This window comes from Tenrec ecaudatus, chromosome X (assembly GCF_050624435.1).
Source record: "Tenrec ecaudatus isolate mTenEca1 chromosome X, mTenEca1.hap1, whole genome shotgun sequence".
In the NCBI taxonomy this organism is placed as follows: domain Eukaryota; kingdom Metazoa; phylum Chordata; class Mammalia; order Afrosoricida; family Tenrecidae; genus Tenrec; species Tenrec ecaudatus.
The window spans coordinates 41,613,177-41,631,679 of NC_134548.1; the positions used below are offsets into that span (position 1 = coordinate 41,613,177).

Consider the following 18,503-nt stretch of genomic DNA (forward strand, 5'->3'; position numbering starts at 1 on the left):
TGTTGATTTCCTATGAGAGCATTAACGACTCAGTGATAGGATTCTCATCTTCCCTGCAGAAGACCCAGGTTTAATTCCCAGCTAATACACTTCACATACCTCCCCATCAATGGAGGGTTTCATGTTGCTATGATGCTGAACGGGTTTCCGTAGAGCTTTAAAACTAAGATGAACTAGGAAGAAAGGCCTGGAAATCTGTTTCCAAAGATCACAATCACGTGATCCACAATTGATCATGGGGATAGTGTAGGACCAGAAAACATTTGGTTCCATTATGTATGGGGTCACCATGAGGTTGAGATGAGGGCTGACTTGACAGTGAGTGGCTAATAGCAGCCGAGACCCTCAGTGATGCAAATATTTAACATTTTCTACTGCTAACTTGAGAGGATGTAGGTTCATATCCATCCAAGCAGAAGAAAGGCCTAGTGATCTACTTACAAAAAAAATCATCCACTGAAAACTCTTCTCGGACACTCATGGGATCACCATGAGTCAGTTTCAGCTGGTAAGCTGATAGGTTTTCTAATCAAAAACATTACATTTTTATTCTAAAATTTTATATGAGACTTTAAATAGTTTTCAGTCTCTGCTGATTCACCATCTTGTCATTTAGTTAAAAACGCATCAATTATAGTTATTTTAATACAATGTTAGATAATCCTAATATCGGTATCTTGCATGACTCTGTTTTTAGCATCAATTTTATTCTTGGATTGTAATCAGTCTTCTTTTTCCTGCTGTTGGTGGTATGGTTTTTTATGTTGAATTTCTATGTCAGAAATATATAAGAAAAAACTTAGATAATTTGAGGTTCTGGGTGAAGTTTTGATTATCAATTTTTATTCCCACTCCTACCAACATAAGGAGCCCTGGTGGTGCTGTCAGGTAAACATTGGACTGCTAACCAAAAAGTCAGTGGTTCAAACCCACCAGCAGCTCCACAGAAGAAAGCTAGGCTGTCTGGCCCTATAAAGATTTACAGTCTTTGAAACCCTGTATAGGATTACTGTAGATGGGAATAGACTCAATAGCAGTGGGTTTTGTGAGGAGGTTTGATGTACCACTTTTGAGAGAATTCTGAAAGCTGTGTTCGACTTTTTGGTCCCTTTGTACCTGATTGCCTATGGGCAAATATCTTGAATTTAAAAGCAATGTCAGATTTTAGGATTTTCTTTTGGAACTTTTCTTCTCTCTGAGATCATATCCCCACAAATTCTTACTGCTATGATAGGTCTCTGATGCCTTTAAACAGATGTGTGTCTAGTTGTTCTTGGCAGGAGTGATGCTACAGATCAAGCTAATTTGGCATTACCAGCCATGGAAATTCCTGTTTTGCTTTTTGATATCCTCATTTATAAGGAATTCAGAAAGTGTGAGAAGATAGTATTGTACTATTTTTTTCCCTTGGTAAATTCCCATTGATGACTCTGTAAAAGGCTACTCTTTTGCAAGATATGACAAAATAATAATTTATAAATTATCAAGGGCTCATGAGGGAGGGGAGAGTGGGGAGGGAGGGGAAAAAAGAGGACTTGATGCAAAGGGCTTAAGTGGAGAGCAAATGCTTTGAAAATGATGAGGGCAAAGAATGTACAGATGTGCTTTATACAATTGATGTATGTATATGTATGGATTGTGATAAGAGTTGTATGAGTCCCTAATAAAATATTTTTAAAAAGGCTACTCTTTTAATGCTTAGATTAATTTAAATGCTTAAATTACCCTATGAAATTTGACCTTTGAATTATGCAAGAACATGGGGATGAGTAGAGGTGAGACAACAGATAGTTTATTATGAGTTTGAAACATAATTAAGAACCACAATCAGACTTTTTGGAATTTTTGGAATCTAGGGGTGGGTGAGTGATCTGGCTACTAGCTAATGGTGATGATGGTCTGTCTCTTTTATTCTTTATGTCTTCATCAACAGTTTGCTGACCAATTTCTAGGGCCTGGAGGCCTCAGTCAAGCAGAGCAATGAATTTTTGAATACATGTCCAATGCGAACTCTAGGGACTAGGCCAAGGAATCTAGAAAGAACATAGATCTGAGATCCAATTATGCACATGCAGCATTACCATGATAATCCAGATGTGTGTCATCACCTAGTTGGGCTTTAGATTCTGCAGCCACGGGTAGCTTCCTTAGTCACTCTCATGGACCTACAGCTCCCTACATTGAGGGCATTTGAATTACTCTAAAAATAACATTTTGGAGTATAGACTTAAATATCAAAGACCTTTCCTAACTTTTCAAGTAATAGTGTAAACAGGTGCAAGATCTAAATTGAGAAAGGCACATAGAGGCAGATGTATCTGAACTTAAAAGAAGCAGATAACTCCAGAAGCCATCCTCTCATAAAGGGATATGGGAGTTCACAATGTTCATTACATTTATGTCTGTAGGATATTTGAGGAAGCTTAAGTTCCTCATTCATCGTTAAAAATAAAAGGACATTTCATTGCTTATACATTTTTCATTTATTCATACTGAATACACATTTTAGTTACCCACTTTGTGCCAGGCACTGTAAAAGGTGTTGATGGTAAAACTCTGCTATAGTAGCTACTTGTAGATAATTACATTCTCAAAAGAAATATTAACTACAACTTTATTGGCACCTCAAAGCCATCCATGCATACCTTTATCTTATCACTTAGCACCTTTGGTTATTTGTATGTTAACTACTTAGAAGGATCTTTAAGTCTTTTTTTTTGACAACTTGAAATAACTTGTACAATAGAGTGAATGCAACGGAATAAAGACTAAGGTGAGTCATCAATGATTAGGTGACACTTTAACTGAAACTTGAAGAACAAGTAGGGTTTTCCAGACAAAGCAAAGAAAGAAGTCTGATGGCAGGGAAGGAAATCAACTAGGACCTTGTGACAAGAGCAATTTGAGAGTTAACAAGTGACAGAAACAGAAGTGGTATTGAAGGGGTAACTTATAGTACTGATTTTCAAATGTTAATGGGCATATAAATCATATAGACAGTGCGTTAAACTACACCTTCTGATTTAGTAGGCATGAGGTGAAATAATTCCGTGCTGAAGTTGCTGGTCCATGGGTCACACTGAGTAGCCTGGGCTTACATATCTATTTGATGTTGTGAGAGATGAGGGTAAAGTAGTCCTAGCTAACACATATCTAGATAGGATAATTTAGGTCTGACAGTGTCATGAACTGCTAGAGGGAATGTAAGAAATATCTAAGGCAAGATAAACTTTGGTTTTTTTAAAATACATCTAAGGCTGTGTAAACCAAAAGAATCCAAAACAAACAAACAAATCTAAACTCATTGTTCTCGAGCTGATTCTGACTCATAGTGACCCTATAGGGCAGAGTAGAACTGCTCCTCTGAGTTTCTGAGACTGTACTTCGTATTGGACATCCCCTCACAGAAGGGATGGTTCAGCCAGGGTGCAGTTTAGCGCCAATGAAACACACAGCATTCCTCTGGTTCTTTAATATATCCTCCTCTCCCACCCCCATCATGACCCCAGTTCTACCTCACAAATCATATTAGACCTGAGTATGTCCACTGGTATAGTTAAGAGCTTTCAACACATGGAAGCCATGGTAGATAAACCCCTCAAAAACAGTAATGGAAATAGCGATACCATAAAGGTAAGGGGAGATTGGGGCAGGGAAAAAAGGGGAAACTTACAGCAATGATGGATGTATAACCACCACCATCACCACCCCTCGAGGAAGATGAATAATAGAAACATGGTGAAGGGATACAGCAGACAGTGTAAGATATGACTATGATATATATATCTCAAGGGTTCACGAGGGTGGGAGGGTGGGGAAGAGAAAAAAAGAGGGGCTGATAATAAGGGCTCAAGTAGAAAGGTAATGTTTTATAAATGATTATGGCAACATATGTACAAGTTTGTTTTATATAATTGATTTATGGATTGTTATAATATCTGAAAGAACCCCAAGTAAAATGATTTGAATTTTTAAAAAAGAATAGAAAGCCCTATCTTTCTCCTGAGGGTTCAAACTGCTGACTTTATGGTTAGAAACCCAATGCTTAACCACTGCATCACTAGGTCTCCTTACAGATCAATTGGAAAAGAAATATGGTAGTCCCCTGAATACTGAAGACCTACTGTCATCAAGTTGATTCTGACACAAAGAGGCCCTGTATAGGGTTTCCAAGGCTGTAAAACTTTATGGGAGCAGATAGCCTGAGCTCTCTCATGGTTAGCACTTCAACACTTAGCAGAAAGTGTAACCAGGACTTCAAAAACCATATAGAAGGAGAAAATAAAACCATGGCACTCGTCTGGGGAGAGAAAGATATGCCCATAAAAGAGACCGAGAAGGGTCCACCAAAAAAGTGAAAGTCTAAAAGAAACTACTATGGCCATTACTGTAGGAAGGATTTCCAGAGAGTATGTGTGGACAACATCCAATGTTGCAAAGGGGCCAGGAAAGAGAACTAAAAGAACGAGTGCGATGTGGACATTGGAATGCCAGCTTAACCCTGAGAACAGATTCAGTCTAGGAGCAAGGCCAGGCTTCCGACTGCGTGGAGTTGATGATTAGGAGAACGATATTTGCCTGAAAGTTGTCAAAGAGAGCCCAGTAGTAGACAGAAGCATATCTAGAGTAAAAGAAGGGCTCTTTCCTCATTTGCTCCCTTCTGCCTTTCCTTCCTTTTAGAATGTTTCCAATATGTGAGAATATTGAAAGGATATTATAGTGACCCTCCATGCATTCATCACATTGCTTCAATAATTATGTACTTTTTATGCCTCTGAAGGATGGTTTTTTTTTAGATGCAGTAGACTTGGGCACATTCAAAGGCTTCAACAAAAAGAAAAAGGAAAAAGTGAGCAGTCAAAGTTTTAGAAGAGAAAGATGATAGATTCTTGAGAAGGAGGCAAGGGGTGAAATATGTTACAGGTAGAGAACGTGGCTTTAGACAGTGAGGAAGATGTTTTGAAATTAGAAGAAAAGAGTTAAGAATCACTGGCTCTCTGACATCTGCTTAAAATTCCAGAATCATACTGTTTTAGATTCCTTCTGCCACTGCAGTCAGATGCCTCGGGACCCCCTTGAAGTCATTAACTAATTTTTTTAAATGAAAAAAAATCTACTTCACCGAAGCACTTGCAAGTTCAATCACTTTACAAGTATGGATCAAATATCTGGTGTTACTCTAAGTAAGGTGTCTTTTGCCCTTGGCTCTGGAGAAATAACCCCAGGGATAACGAGGGTGCCTGGTTGGAGACTTTCATACCATACTTAAGAATTTGTGCTGGAAAGTGGGGCCTGGCCAGACCAGACAAGACTCACCTAAGAGTTTCCTATGTACTAGCCTCAGGAGGCATGAATTATCTTTCCATACAGGACCTGCCAATAAAATGCCAGAACACTGAGGCTCAGAGAGCTTTGTACTTGGTAAAAAACATTTGCCCTTTGTAGGGTACTATATCTCCTGGGATACAGAAACTTTATGTTGTGAACCTTTCTAGACCTCATACTATGTGTCTCTTCATTTTATCATTTTTAATATAATTAATCTGTCCACTCTGAGTTTTGTGAGTTGTTCGAATAAATTATTGAACTCACACAGGTAGTAGTAATGACTTGTTGCTGGCTCCCGAGCTTGCAGGTGGCATCCTGAAAGGGAAGCAGGAAAACAACTGCAACTTGGTGGTCAGCAGGTCAGAAAGTTAAGGTGTTCTGAGAACTACCCAAACCTAAAGCTTGTGCCTGCCTATTTAAAAATCTAATGAACAATATCCTTTTAACTTTTGAGCTCTGTCTGACCTAGCTGTGTCTGGCTAGAGTAAGAGAACGAGGGCACGTGGGGCTGGCTGGTGATGAGGACAGAGAAGTGGGAATGTGGAGTCAGACTTCAAAGTATGGTAGTTGAATTCATGATGATCCTTACATTACCTCAAAAGTAAAGATCTGAGAATGACCGAGATTCAGCTCATTCTTCCATCTTCCATCTTGGGGATAGACCAAATACCTCTCCAAAAAAATAGAAACATTATTCCCCCTGTCTTAAAATTTTAATGTTTCAAAAGATTTGTGGGAAACTTTAATTAAAGGATAATTGACTTTTTCCATGGAATTTTGAAGCCCTTTTGTTATAATTCCCTTCCTAAGAGGAATTCTTAGGATCCAAGTGTTTTACTTTGCATAGATTACGTTTATGGTGTCAAGCCAGAAGATAAGCAAATTTGTGCTTAATGATAACTATTTTCTGTGTGAAGTAAGAAGGGAATTCATTTGGAAGGAGTTCATCTGGCCAGAATCATGTGGGAGGAGACTTTTAGTGTGTGGCAAGGGTTTGAAATATTGCCAGAACCTTCAAACTTTGCCTAAAGTGATGTCTTATCTTCTAATAAAAGATAAAATCAGCATCTCACAGACACCTGGGAACTGAAAATATTAGTGAATGTTAACTTCTATTAAGTGCCCCTCAAGTTTGTTGGACTGCCCTTTGGTTTTGCCTCAGTGAAGATAAGGTTAGGAAAAAGTGTCGGATAACTTTTGTCCTTGGAAATCTAAATAAGTGAGTATTTGCATGAACTTCACCCTAACCACTCATTATATAACAGTTGAATTCTAGAGGGAAAAATGTACATCATAAGAATTTTATAACAGCGTCTGATCTCCCAGGCATATCTGCTTTTCTGACACTCTTTCTATCTGTAATGGTATGCATTGAGCACCCAACAATGTGAGTAATGATTGAAGTAATGTTTTCATGATCATTTCTCTGCGAGAAGTCCTCACTGATTGATTGCTACTAAGCACCAATCGGACAAGTAATTGGCTAATTTTCTTGTTAGAGAAAAAATATGTCATTTGAATGTAATTGACATAATAAGAGAAAATTAATTGCTTAAAATTTATTTGAGTCATATTTTTGTTAAACGGAAAGTACTTTGAAATTAAAATGCCATAAAAATAGCAATCTAAATATTACACGTGCATGAATTTATAATTGTATATTTCCATTCTTGCTGCTTAGAATTTAAAGTATTTTTCTTATAGTGGAGAGAACATATAGGCTAAAAAAAGGTCTCAATGCTGTACCTTAAGAATATGGAAATTTGTGACAATACAAAATGTATTTCTAATATGTATTGCTTTAAAATGTTTCGCTAAATTAATATCTTAGAATATATACATTTTTGTTCTATTCATGATGGCATTTTTATCTTAAATTTGATTAGTAGATGTCAAGATTTAAAATCAGCAATCAAAAACTTGATGCTTTTAGTAAAATTGATCTTATCTCATGCAAACAAATACCAAACCTTCAGAATTTTTATTCCCACAAGACATGGATGTGTTCCCTTTGTTTCACAACTTAAATATGGAAAACTCACTTTATCAGCATGCATTTAAAATCATAGAGAAACCATTACAGGGACGATGTTGCATGGGCAATATTACACTGCTGTTGCATTTCAAGAAGTGGACACGGATGATATTATCATCTCAATTTTTTATCTGAGAACACTGAACTTAGAGAGCTTGTAATTTTCCCGGTATAAGCCAAGCTTTTGTTCCCAAGTAAAAAATCTGCTTCCCTTCCCTCCTTGCTCCAGCATTTTGATTTCTTGGCAGCCTGTGGTAAGTGGTATTTCTGTTTAATCGTATAGTCTGTGCGATTACATTTTGTACATAATAGAATTAAATACCAGTAATGTTGTAGCCTTGAACATGGTGCCCTGCTAATAGAAATGGACCACAGCTCATCCTTTCAAACTACTACTTCTTATAAACTGGAAAAACCTGTTATCCAGAAATTATTTTAAGAATTACGTAGCCAGAATGGAACTTCTTGAAGCATTAGCCTCTTTTTAAGTGCCAAACATATTGACCGTAACAGTAAGTTTGCTATATCTACAGTTCACTGCAGCTTATAAGAATATAACAGAAGAGTAAAGAAAGTGAATAGTCTAGATTTAGACTATCAGTAACAAAAAATATGGAAATAGAGAGGAGCTCACTGAGTAATCTTGAGTTCCTTCTGGTAATTTACCTATTACGCGTGTCAGATGGGGTCTTTGCTCCCCAGAAACTTTTCAGCCAATAGGGGAAACATGACATAGCATGGGCAGGGTTCTGTACATTCAGACAGGTTGAGATCTGCTCAGAAAGGTGTCTGCGTTCGAGTCGCTCCTGAACCATACCTGGAAACCAGGTTTGAGTGCCTATAGTTATTTTGGAAAGTGTTGGCATTGTCACTGCTTAAGAGAAGGACAGTGAGATAGGGAAAGGAAAATGGAAAAATAAAGATTATATTACTAAGGCCACTTTCTTGTTAATTGCTACAGAGTCAATTCCACCTTCTGATGACCCATATATGTACAGCAGAACTGCTCCAGAGGAATTTAAAGCCTCTGCCCTTCGGGAAGTAGTTCACCAAGGATAACTCCCTCGGCACCTCCGGTGGGTTTGACCTACCAACCTTTAGGATCAAAGTCAGGCATTTAACCATTTGTAGCATCCAGGGACTCCTTATGACAGTCATCACATAGAAATAATAGCTCTCCTAGAAGTTAATCTATCACATAAATATTATTGATATTGAGAAACACTGGGAAATGGTATGGAACACATGTCTCAGAGTTATTCCATGTAAGAGGTCAGGGGTGGTTACACTCCAACTTTGTCAATCACTGATTAAGGGCTCTCACATGGGTTTAAATTTCCTTGCATCTGGGAAGAGCAGCTTTCTGTAGTTCTAGAAATATCCTTCAGGCATATAGTGATGCAGATATGAACTGCTGAAGTCACTCTATTGCATATGAAACAGAAGGGTCTAAGGAATATGAGTAGAGAACTAATAGTCCATCTGTCACAGTAGGATTATTATTGGAGGTGAGACTTGAACTTGTTCTTTTTCTTCTCTTTGCAGGCCTGTTAATGACTCTATCCTTGTTGTCCATTGTGTATGGAGCCTTGCGCTGTAACATTCTAGCCATCAAGATCCAGTACGATGAATACGATGTCAAAGTGAAGCCTCTTGCCTATGTCTGCATTTTTCTCTGGAGGAGCTTTGAGATTGCTACTAGAGTTGTGGTCCTGGTCCTCTTTACTTCAGTAATGAAGACTTGGGTGGTAGTTGATGTGTTGTTCAACTTCTTGAGCTTCTTCTTGTGCCCCTGGATCCTCTTCTGGTGCAGCAGCTCTCCATTCCCTGAGAACATCGAGAAAGCATTCACTAGGGTGGGCACCACCATTGTGCTATGCTTCCTCACCTTGCTATATGCCGGCATCAACATGTTCTGCTGGTCAGCTGTGCAACTGAAAATCAACAACCCAGACCTCATTAGCAAATCCCAAAATTGGTACCGGTTACTGGTGTACTACATGCTGAGATTCATTGAGAACGCTTTCCTCCTTCTCATATGGTACCTTCACAAGACCGACATCTACATGTATGTGTGTGCACCACTCTTGATTCTACAGTTGCTCATTGCATACTGTACAGCCATTCTCTTCATGCTTGTGTTCTACCAGTTTTTTCACCCATGCAAAAGGCTCTTCTCCTCTAGTGTTTCTGAAGGCTTCCGGGCATGGGTTAGGCATGTTTTCTGTGCCTGCAGGAATCATAAAGTCTGCCAGAAAGAAGGAAATATAGACCAAACAGCATCTGAAGACAGGATTGAGACCCCTTCTAGTAGTAAAATCAGTTCTATGCCCAGTCATATCTTGAACACGAATGAGTTCTATGCTGTTTAATAGGACCTGGAATTCCTTGGGGCACAGATACCTTGTTTTCTGGGTTGATCCCTGATCTTCATACATGTATTGAGCCCTGAAGAGATAACAAAACAGAAAGCTACCTCTCAAGTCCCGAGAGACTGTAAATGCCTCCCCTTTACAGAGCTCTTAGAATGTGTGGAAACCTTGAAGTGAAGCCAAGAAAACGTCTAAGTGTTGGAGGAAGTAGCCCCAGTGCCACAATTCACAAGGAACTATGTTCTTCCAGGCATTTCTGTCTTATTCATTCACAATGCACCACAGACTGTTGTCACCCTGCAGACAGTTAACCCACGAAGTCTAAATTGGGCCTGCTTGTTCCATCAGAGAGAATGAAGAAAGGAGCTCTCTTATTTTCAAATTTTCTGAACTGCTGGTCTGGATAGTTTGATGATTTATGACCTTGAGCGTGGTTTTTGCCCAAGAGCCCTCCTGCTGACCAGAGACTGTTCCAGGGGCTTTGCTATCAGCAACCGCACTCCGACCGGAGATTACAGGGAAGATGGTGCATTTTTGAAATGGGCAGATACTCCAATTTCATCTCATCAGGACCTTTTGTATATAATCAGCTGTCAGAGTCTTGGCATGCTATCTCTGAGACCCGATTGATTTTTAAAACCCTAGATTTGAATATTTTATTCCCAGATGAATGAAAAATTGAATTCTAAATTTGGTTATGGTTGTGCTGGAATGTTAGAAAAAGTATGCTACTTAGATATGCCGGAGAAAGTTTGGATCAGTGTGGGTATGAAAACATCAAAAGGATAGATGCTTCTATAAGAGTGCTTACCATCTCTAGATGGTTGAAGATATGAAGATCTTAGAAGACTGACTTAACCCTTCTCAAGGTTTCAAGACTCAGGTATGCCCTGCGACTCTGGGAAGTTTCTAGTAGAACATTTCTAGGATTTCCCTCTTCAACACAGAGGAAAATAAAGCTCACTTCCTTTTCGTTGCCTACTTTCTTGTCTGTCGGGAGTGTTTTAGAGAAGAGTTACCTCGGTTAATTAAACCATTTCTGTAAGTCCCTATAGAAATATCTAATGCAGTGCAAGTAATCAGGCATTTTAATTTTTAGTATTTGGAAGCAAAGGGTTTCTGCTTCACCCCCGCCCCCTCTGGAGATTGACTTCAGAAACTTTTAAATTATAAAGAGATGAAACGACCGTAAGAATTTTATCTTTCATGGAATGTATTTTCATTTGGTCATGAACTCTGATTTTATTCTCTTGTACCTTTATGTCTTTTAATTTCTCCTTTAATCAGGTATCCTATTTGTTTCATAAAAATGGATTGGGTAGCATATCCTCATGTGTTTTGGTAAAATGCCAAGATCAAGTGTCATCGGTTCTACCATGAAATCATTGATAGTGAAATACCTCCACAAAAGTTAAGATCACACTGATGTAGAATAGTGGTTGGAGGAAATACGAGTACTCTACTTTTAGACTCTCTTTTCACCAGACTCTGACTCCATTAATCTATGAATGTTTACTTGAGCATCTCAATTCTAGCATTAAAAAGAAGAAAAGCTTGTTGTTATTGAATTTGTAAGTAATTTCATGCAAAATAAGACAAAATGCAAGTTGATGATCAGATCTCAGTACATGCAAAGATCAACGAAACACAGGTATTCTTTTGTGGGACAGACCTATTGTGTATTTTTTTATATACAACCCCATAAAATGTATCTATAAGTTCCTAACATGCAGATCTACCCATTTTATTTTTATGAGATACTTTTTTCCTTCTCATATGAAATTCTCTTGCATTTATCAACATTTGTGATTTAATTTTAGGGGACATCCAGATAACATAACCTCTTTGTTTATTAAATGTGAATTAAATGATGAATCATCTTTTTTCTCCCTGTTATGTTATCTGTCACTTGCTCTATTTTAAGAAGCCTAAATCAAGTAGTGGCCATATTTCATCAAAGTATACTTCATCAAAGGGATACTTCATAGAACATACCCCCTGTGTGTGTATATACCATTGAAACTATATAATGACTGTGAGTAAAATAAAGTAAGATGATTATTTTGTATTGTTATTTTCTAAATTAACAGAGGTTCCATAATGATTGGGAGATGGAGACCATAAAGATCTTCCTAAGTCATCCAAGTGTTTTTAGATCAAACCAGAAACCTTTTCATTGAAACCCATTCTTTTCTAATTCTTTTGTTAAGAAAACATTCTTGTCTAGAAGCTTTACAATGACCTCAGGCCATCAAATAATTCCTAGGAAATAAAAAAATGAGAGCATCCACCAGCCTGTCACTGACCAGGTTGAACATTATTGGTCAACCAGAGTTGATGATCTCAAGCATCTTAATGACTTAACTTTTGAACTCATCCATCCAGTACTCTAATAGCTAACCTCACTTGCCGGCATTCAGCAGTGAAGCAACAAGTCCAAATGGAAGAAGCATATGGCCGGTGTGATCATAAGGAGTCATAGGGATCAGGTAACAGGCATCAGCAGACAAATAGCAAACAAAAACATATTGTTGAGAAGAGGGGGGCTGGAGCAGAGATCCAAAGCCCATCTGTAGACAGTGGAACTATCTCCCCACAGAAGGGCCCACAGGGAAGGGATGAGTCACCAAGGTGCAGTAAAGCATCGATGAGACACACTATATTCCTCTGGTTCCTTGAGGCGTCCTTACCCCCCACTATCATGACCCCAGTGCTGCTTCTCAATTCAGACTAGACCGGACCATGTACACAGGTATAGAAAGGGATGGGAGCTCACGACACACAATCCAGGAACAGGAGTGGGAATCATGATACCAGAAGGTAGGGGGAAAAGGGGCAATGGAAGGGAAAAAAGGGGAACCGATCACAACAATCGACACATAACCATTCACAGGGGGAAGAACAACAGAGAACATGGGGGAAGGGAGACAGCGGTCGGTGTGAGAGATGAAAATAATGTACAATCTATCAGATACCAAGGGCTCAAGAGAAAGTAAATGTACAGAAAAGAATGAAAGCAACATATGCACAAACATTCCTGATTCAATTCATGTGTGGATTGTGATAAGAGTTGTACAATTCCCCCTAATGAAATTATTTTTAAAAATAAAATTGGTGCATTTGAGAAGGAGTCATGGTCAGAATTACACAACAAGGAGTAGATATGTACTTCCCAGACATGGTTTGGAAGACTATCTCAAAAACCATTATAAAATCTAACCTCTGGGAGGGTGGAGGGAGGGTGGGCTGGAAAGGGGGAACCGATTACAAGGATCTACATAGAACCTTCTCCCTGGGGGATGGACAACAGAAAAGTGGGTGAAGGGAGATGTCGGACAGGGCAAGAGATGACAAAATAATAATTTATAAATTATCAAGGGCTCATGAAGGAGGGGGGAGCAGGGAGAGAGGGAAAAATGAGGAGCTGATGCTAGGGGCTTAGGTGGAGAGTAAATGTTTTGAGAATGATGAGGGCAATGAATGAACAAATGTGCTTTACACAATTGATGTATGTATGGATTGTGATGAGTTGTATGAACCCCTAATAAAACAATTAAAAATTTTAACCTCCAAATATACTTAAAATACTTTAATAGAGGAGATGGATAAGCATCTCTGGTGTCTTCAAATGAAACTTTGATGGTCTATGAGTCCCCAAATCCAAATTATACATTTCAAATGACAGAGAGGTTTGGTAACATAGTTGAACATTTTGTCAATTTTAACCATTGATACACAGATACCCAGGCTTTGGGAAAATAGATATAACCCCACTCTTTCATTCAATCATAACCTCATTTTCCTAACAAAAATCAGAGTGAACTGAGGATTTTTGCTTTAATAGTATGTTGTTGTTGTTGTTGTGTGCCATGAAGTTGATTCTGATCCCTAGTAATCCTATGGGATATAGTAAAACTGCCTTATAGGGTTACATAGAATGTAAATTTCTACATGCTAAAATTATCTGCTTTTCTTCCCTGTCTGAGATTTGAACTGCTGACCTTTCCATTAGCTGTCAAGGACTTTAACCATTGGTCCAGCAAGGCTTCTCTCAGATGACAAACTTGTATTTCAGAAAGCAGAGCTGAGTTGTCTTAAAGACAAACTATCGAATTTCCTTATGTGTTGGGAGCTAAAATGTGTATTGCTGTTGAAACAGCAGTTTTTAAATAAAAATCTCAGTGCTTAATGTAATTAATGACATGCCCAAACTTGTAATGACAACTGCTCCAACTTAATCACTATTTTTTGGCTAGATGGAGGTGAAATATTTTCTCAAAATAAATTGAAATAAAACCATCACTACCTTTTTTGACTTTTTCTCTTTGTTACTAAAGAAGGTCCTCTACTATAAAGATTGGCATCTCCCTGCCCAACCCTGCAAGTTACTTAATTGGCCTTCAGTTTCCACATGCTCCATATTTGGATGGTATACTTTCCCAACCTACCTCACAAGGTTGTTGGAAATACCGATTTAAATAATTGATGTGAAAATATATTAAACTGCTATGCACATTATGGAGTTATTATAGTTCATCAAGTCAATAAACAGGTTGTTATTTTTTGTTGTTTTTAGAAGAAAAACAAGTAGTGTCACCCACATGAGTGACTTGAGTGGCTACGTGGGCCTTTGACTTTATAGAAAGGTTAAAGTAAATGGTATTTCTACTTGGAAAGGACTCAGCAATTGCCTCGTCACTCACCACCAGTTGTTTACAAAAATTAGCCAAACACATGGTATTTGAAGGAAAAAGACCCATTGAAATGTGAGAAAAGGCTTCTGATAGCAAATGAGTTTATCATTTTTGTGTTGTCTTTCATGAAGTAAACAGCAGCAGCTTTTGATAATTGTGCTTTGCAACTTGACTGCCTAGACTTTAATTAAACGTGGTTGTAATATTTTCAGCTGTGCAAATGGAGAAAAATGTTACGACTGATTGTCAAATATATGGCATTTCCTTGGAAATCAACTTAGGATCTTAGTGCTGTGGTTATGAGATTATGTGCCTGTACTCCTTCACAGCCAAGACATTGTGGATGTGAGCCTTTACTGGCTGCCTGTTTGCAGCCACTGTCTCTAATAAATATTGTCTATGCTTCGTCATATGATAAATTGTTCATTTGTGGGTTTTTTTTTCAATTTGTCTTTGCTTTTCATTTTTTATACAGTCCTCACATGGCTTTTTTTTGTCCTCGGGAGCTAGTTTAAAAACGGAAATTTGAAAATGATGTCACTGATGATGACTTAGTAACTTCACCTGGGCATCCCTTTTGTAGCATGAGGAATTTGACAGTGGTGGGACTCTGTCTTGCCAGAAATAAGTAGCTCCTCACGAGTTTTAATAAGGATTTATTCCACCCATTAAAGCTACACTACTCTCTATTAGGACTCTTTTCAGGTTCTTGTCAATATCACTTGTGATAACAACAAAAGTTGATGTAAAACCTTTCTCGGGAAACATAAATGTTAAACCAATTCACAAAGATTAAACACCAAAGGGGTGGGTTGATATTAATATAAACAATAAATTTTTTCATGGTTGGAAAAAATATTAGTAACTAAAATGGTATGTTGGAGCATAGGAGAGACATGAACAGTTTCAATAAATGATTTTCAATTGAAGGTAGCCTTGGAATTTTCAAAGACAGCTATAGAATGAAAGTTTTAGAAAGATCTCTTGGTGTTAAAGCAATCCCTTAAGAAAACAATGTATACAACTTATGATGTTCAAACAGGGCAATCTAAAATTGCTTCATTGGGTGTTTGTAACACATTTTGAAATAATTTCAAATGAATGGAAGAACCATAAGAATATTTCAAGGAATTCCCTTATGCCCTTCCCCATATTAACTTATTATCAATATTTTGGCATGTTTATAACTTTTCTCTTATGAACCATTTGAGATATTCACTACATCAGTGTGTATTTCCTAAAAATAAAGGCATTCTCTTACATAATCACAGTCCAGTGATTATATACAGGAAAGTTAACATTGATGTTGTTAGGTGTCATTGAACTGGCTCTGACCCATCATGACAGTACACAACAGAACAAAGCATGGTCCGGGCCTGCGCCATCTTTGCAATTGCTTGGTCAATTGTTGCAGCCACTGTGTCAATTCATCTTGTGGAGAGGGCCTTCCACTTTTTTGCTGCCCCTCTACCAAGCATAATATCCTTCTCCAGGAATTAGTCTCTCTTGACCACATGCCTAAAGTACTTGAGATGAAGGCTCCCCATCCTTGCCTCTAAGGCACTCTGGCTATAAATCTCCCAAGACAGATTTGTTTGTTTTCTTGGTACTCCATGGTACTTTCAATATTCTTCTCCAGAACCATAATTCAAATGCATCGATTTTCCTTCAGTCTTATTACTCAATGTCCAACTTTCACATACATATGAGGTGATTGAAAATACCAAGGCTCGGGTCAGGTACACCTTAGTCCTCTAATTAATATACTTGACTTTTTGCATAGCAAATTTGCATAGCAAATTTACCCAATGCAATGTGCCCTTTGATTTCTTTACTGCTGCTTCCATGAGCATTGATTTTGGACACAAGAAAGACAAAATCCTTGACAACTTCAATCTTTTCTTTTTATCATGATGTTCCCTATTGACCCAGTTGTGAAGATTTTGATCTTCTTTATATTGAGTTGTAATACATGCTGCCGACTATAATCCTTGATCACCACCATCAAGTGCTTCAAGTCCTCACTTTCAATAAGCAAGGTTATGTCTTCCGTGTATTGCAGGCTGTTAATAAGCCTTCTTCAATTCCTGATGCCACATTCTTTGTTACATAATCCAGCTTCTCCAATGACTTGTGCAGGATACCGTTTGAGTAAATGTGATGAGTATACAACCCAGATGCATACCTTTCCTGACATTAAACCACGCACCATTCCATTATTGTTGACACAATTGTGTCTTGACCCATACACAAGTTCCACATAAAGCATCAAAGTGTTTTAGAATTCCTATTCTTTTTAAAAATATATTTATGCATTTTTAGTATTCTGATAGCTATTGCCTCTGTCAGGTAATCTGCTTAAAGTCTCCTAGTAGTTCGCTTGAATGAAGATTATATTATATCACATGTATCTATGTATATATATAACACATATGTATGTATGTGTATACATATCTCCCTATATATGGATATATCAATATCTATATATAGATATGGAGAGAGAATTTGTTTTATCCACACAGCAGAATGCCTTTGCATGGTCAATAAAACACAAGTAAATATCTTACTGGCATCCTCTGTTTACAGCCAAGATCCTTCTGACATTAAGCTTGATGTTTCGTGTTCTACATCCTCTTCTGAATCTAAGATGAACCTCTGGCAGCTCCCTATCAATGTATTGCTGCAACTGTTGCTAGATGATCCTCAGCAAAATTTTGCTTGCATGTGATATCAATGCTATTGTTCTATAGTTTGAGCATTCTGTTGGGTCACCTTTCTTTGAAATTAGTACAAGTATGGATCTCCTCTAGTTAGTTGGCCAAGAAGCTGCCTTCCAAATTTCCTAGCACAGACCACTGATTGCTTCCAGTGCCTTATTAATTTGTTGAAACATTTCAATTGGCTTTACATCAATCCCTGGAGTCTTAGTTTTGGCTAATGCTTAGGGTTCAGCTGAATGCCTTCCGTCAGTACCATTGGTTCTTGGGCATGTGCTACCTCCTAAAAAGGATACATGTCAACTAGTTCTTAGTATAATAACTCTCTGTTTCCTTTCCATCTTCTTTTGGTGCATCTTGTCTGTTTCAAAATTTTATCCATATACTCTTTTGATATTTCAACGTGAGGCTTGAATTCTTTCTTGAGTTCTTTCAGTTTAAAATGTGCTGAGCACATTCTTCCTTTTTAGCTTTCTTACTCTAGGTCGTTTCATAGTTCATTCTAATATTTAATTTTTCTTCTTGAGCTAGCCTTTGAAATTTTCAGTTCAGCCCTTTGACTTTATCATTTCTTCTGTTCTTCCTTAGCTACCAGTTCCGTAGTCCCTTCTGACATCCACTTGGATATTTTTTCCCTTCTATGACATTTTTCTATTTTTATTATTTAAGAAGGATGTTTATAAAGTCTTTTTTAACAGCATTTTATTGGGGGCTCTTACAGTTCTTATAACCATCATACATCAATTGTATCAAGCATATTTGTAAATATATTATCATTATTATTTTCTAAATATTTACTTTCTGTTTGAGACCTTGGTATCAGCTTCTCTCTTTGCCGTCTTAGTTTTTTAACGACCTTTTGCTTTCTTCATGAATGATGTTCTTGAAGTCCTCCTACACTTCACCAGGTTTTCTGTCATTAGTGTTTTAATAATGCGTCGAATCTGTTCTTGAGATGTTCTCAAAATTCATTGGAGGATAGACTCAAGGTTGTATTTGCGCTCTGGTGGACTTGTTTTAATTTTCTTCCTCTTTAACCTTAGTTTACATGTGAGAAATGGATGGTTTGGTCTGCAGTAAGCCGCTGGCCTCACTTTTTCTGCTGATATTGAGCTTCTCCCATCATCTCTCCCCACAGATATAATCAATTTGACTTCTGTGTCTACCATCTGGAAAATTCCATATGCATTAAACAAAAACAGGTATTTGCTATGAAGAAGCTGTTAGTCTTGGAAATTTCTGCCATGTTGTCCCCAGCTTCATTTCTATCACTGAAATCATATTTTCCAGCTACTTTTCTTTCCTCTTTGTTTCCAACTTTTGCATTCCAGTCACTCATTATCAGTGCATCTTGATT

The 18,503-nt window shown here is 37.8% G+C and overlaps 1 protein-coding gene across 1 annotated transcript in view; it reads left to right on the top strand.

Annotated features, from left to right (window-relative positions):
- The window catches only part of XK (X-linked Kx blood group antigen, Kell and VPS13A binding protein), a 55,424-nt gene extending 45,689 nt beyond the window's left edge, over positions 1-9,735 (top strand). The window contains exon 3 of the mRNA XM_075539568.1: positions 8,909-9,735. Coding sequence (XP_075395683.1) covers positions 8,909-9,735 — 827 coding nt within the window. The remainder of the gene's footprint in view (positions 1-8,908) is intronic.
- Positions 9,736-18,503: the final 8,768 nt, after the last annotated feature.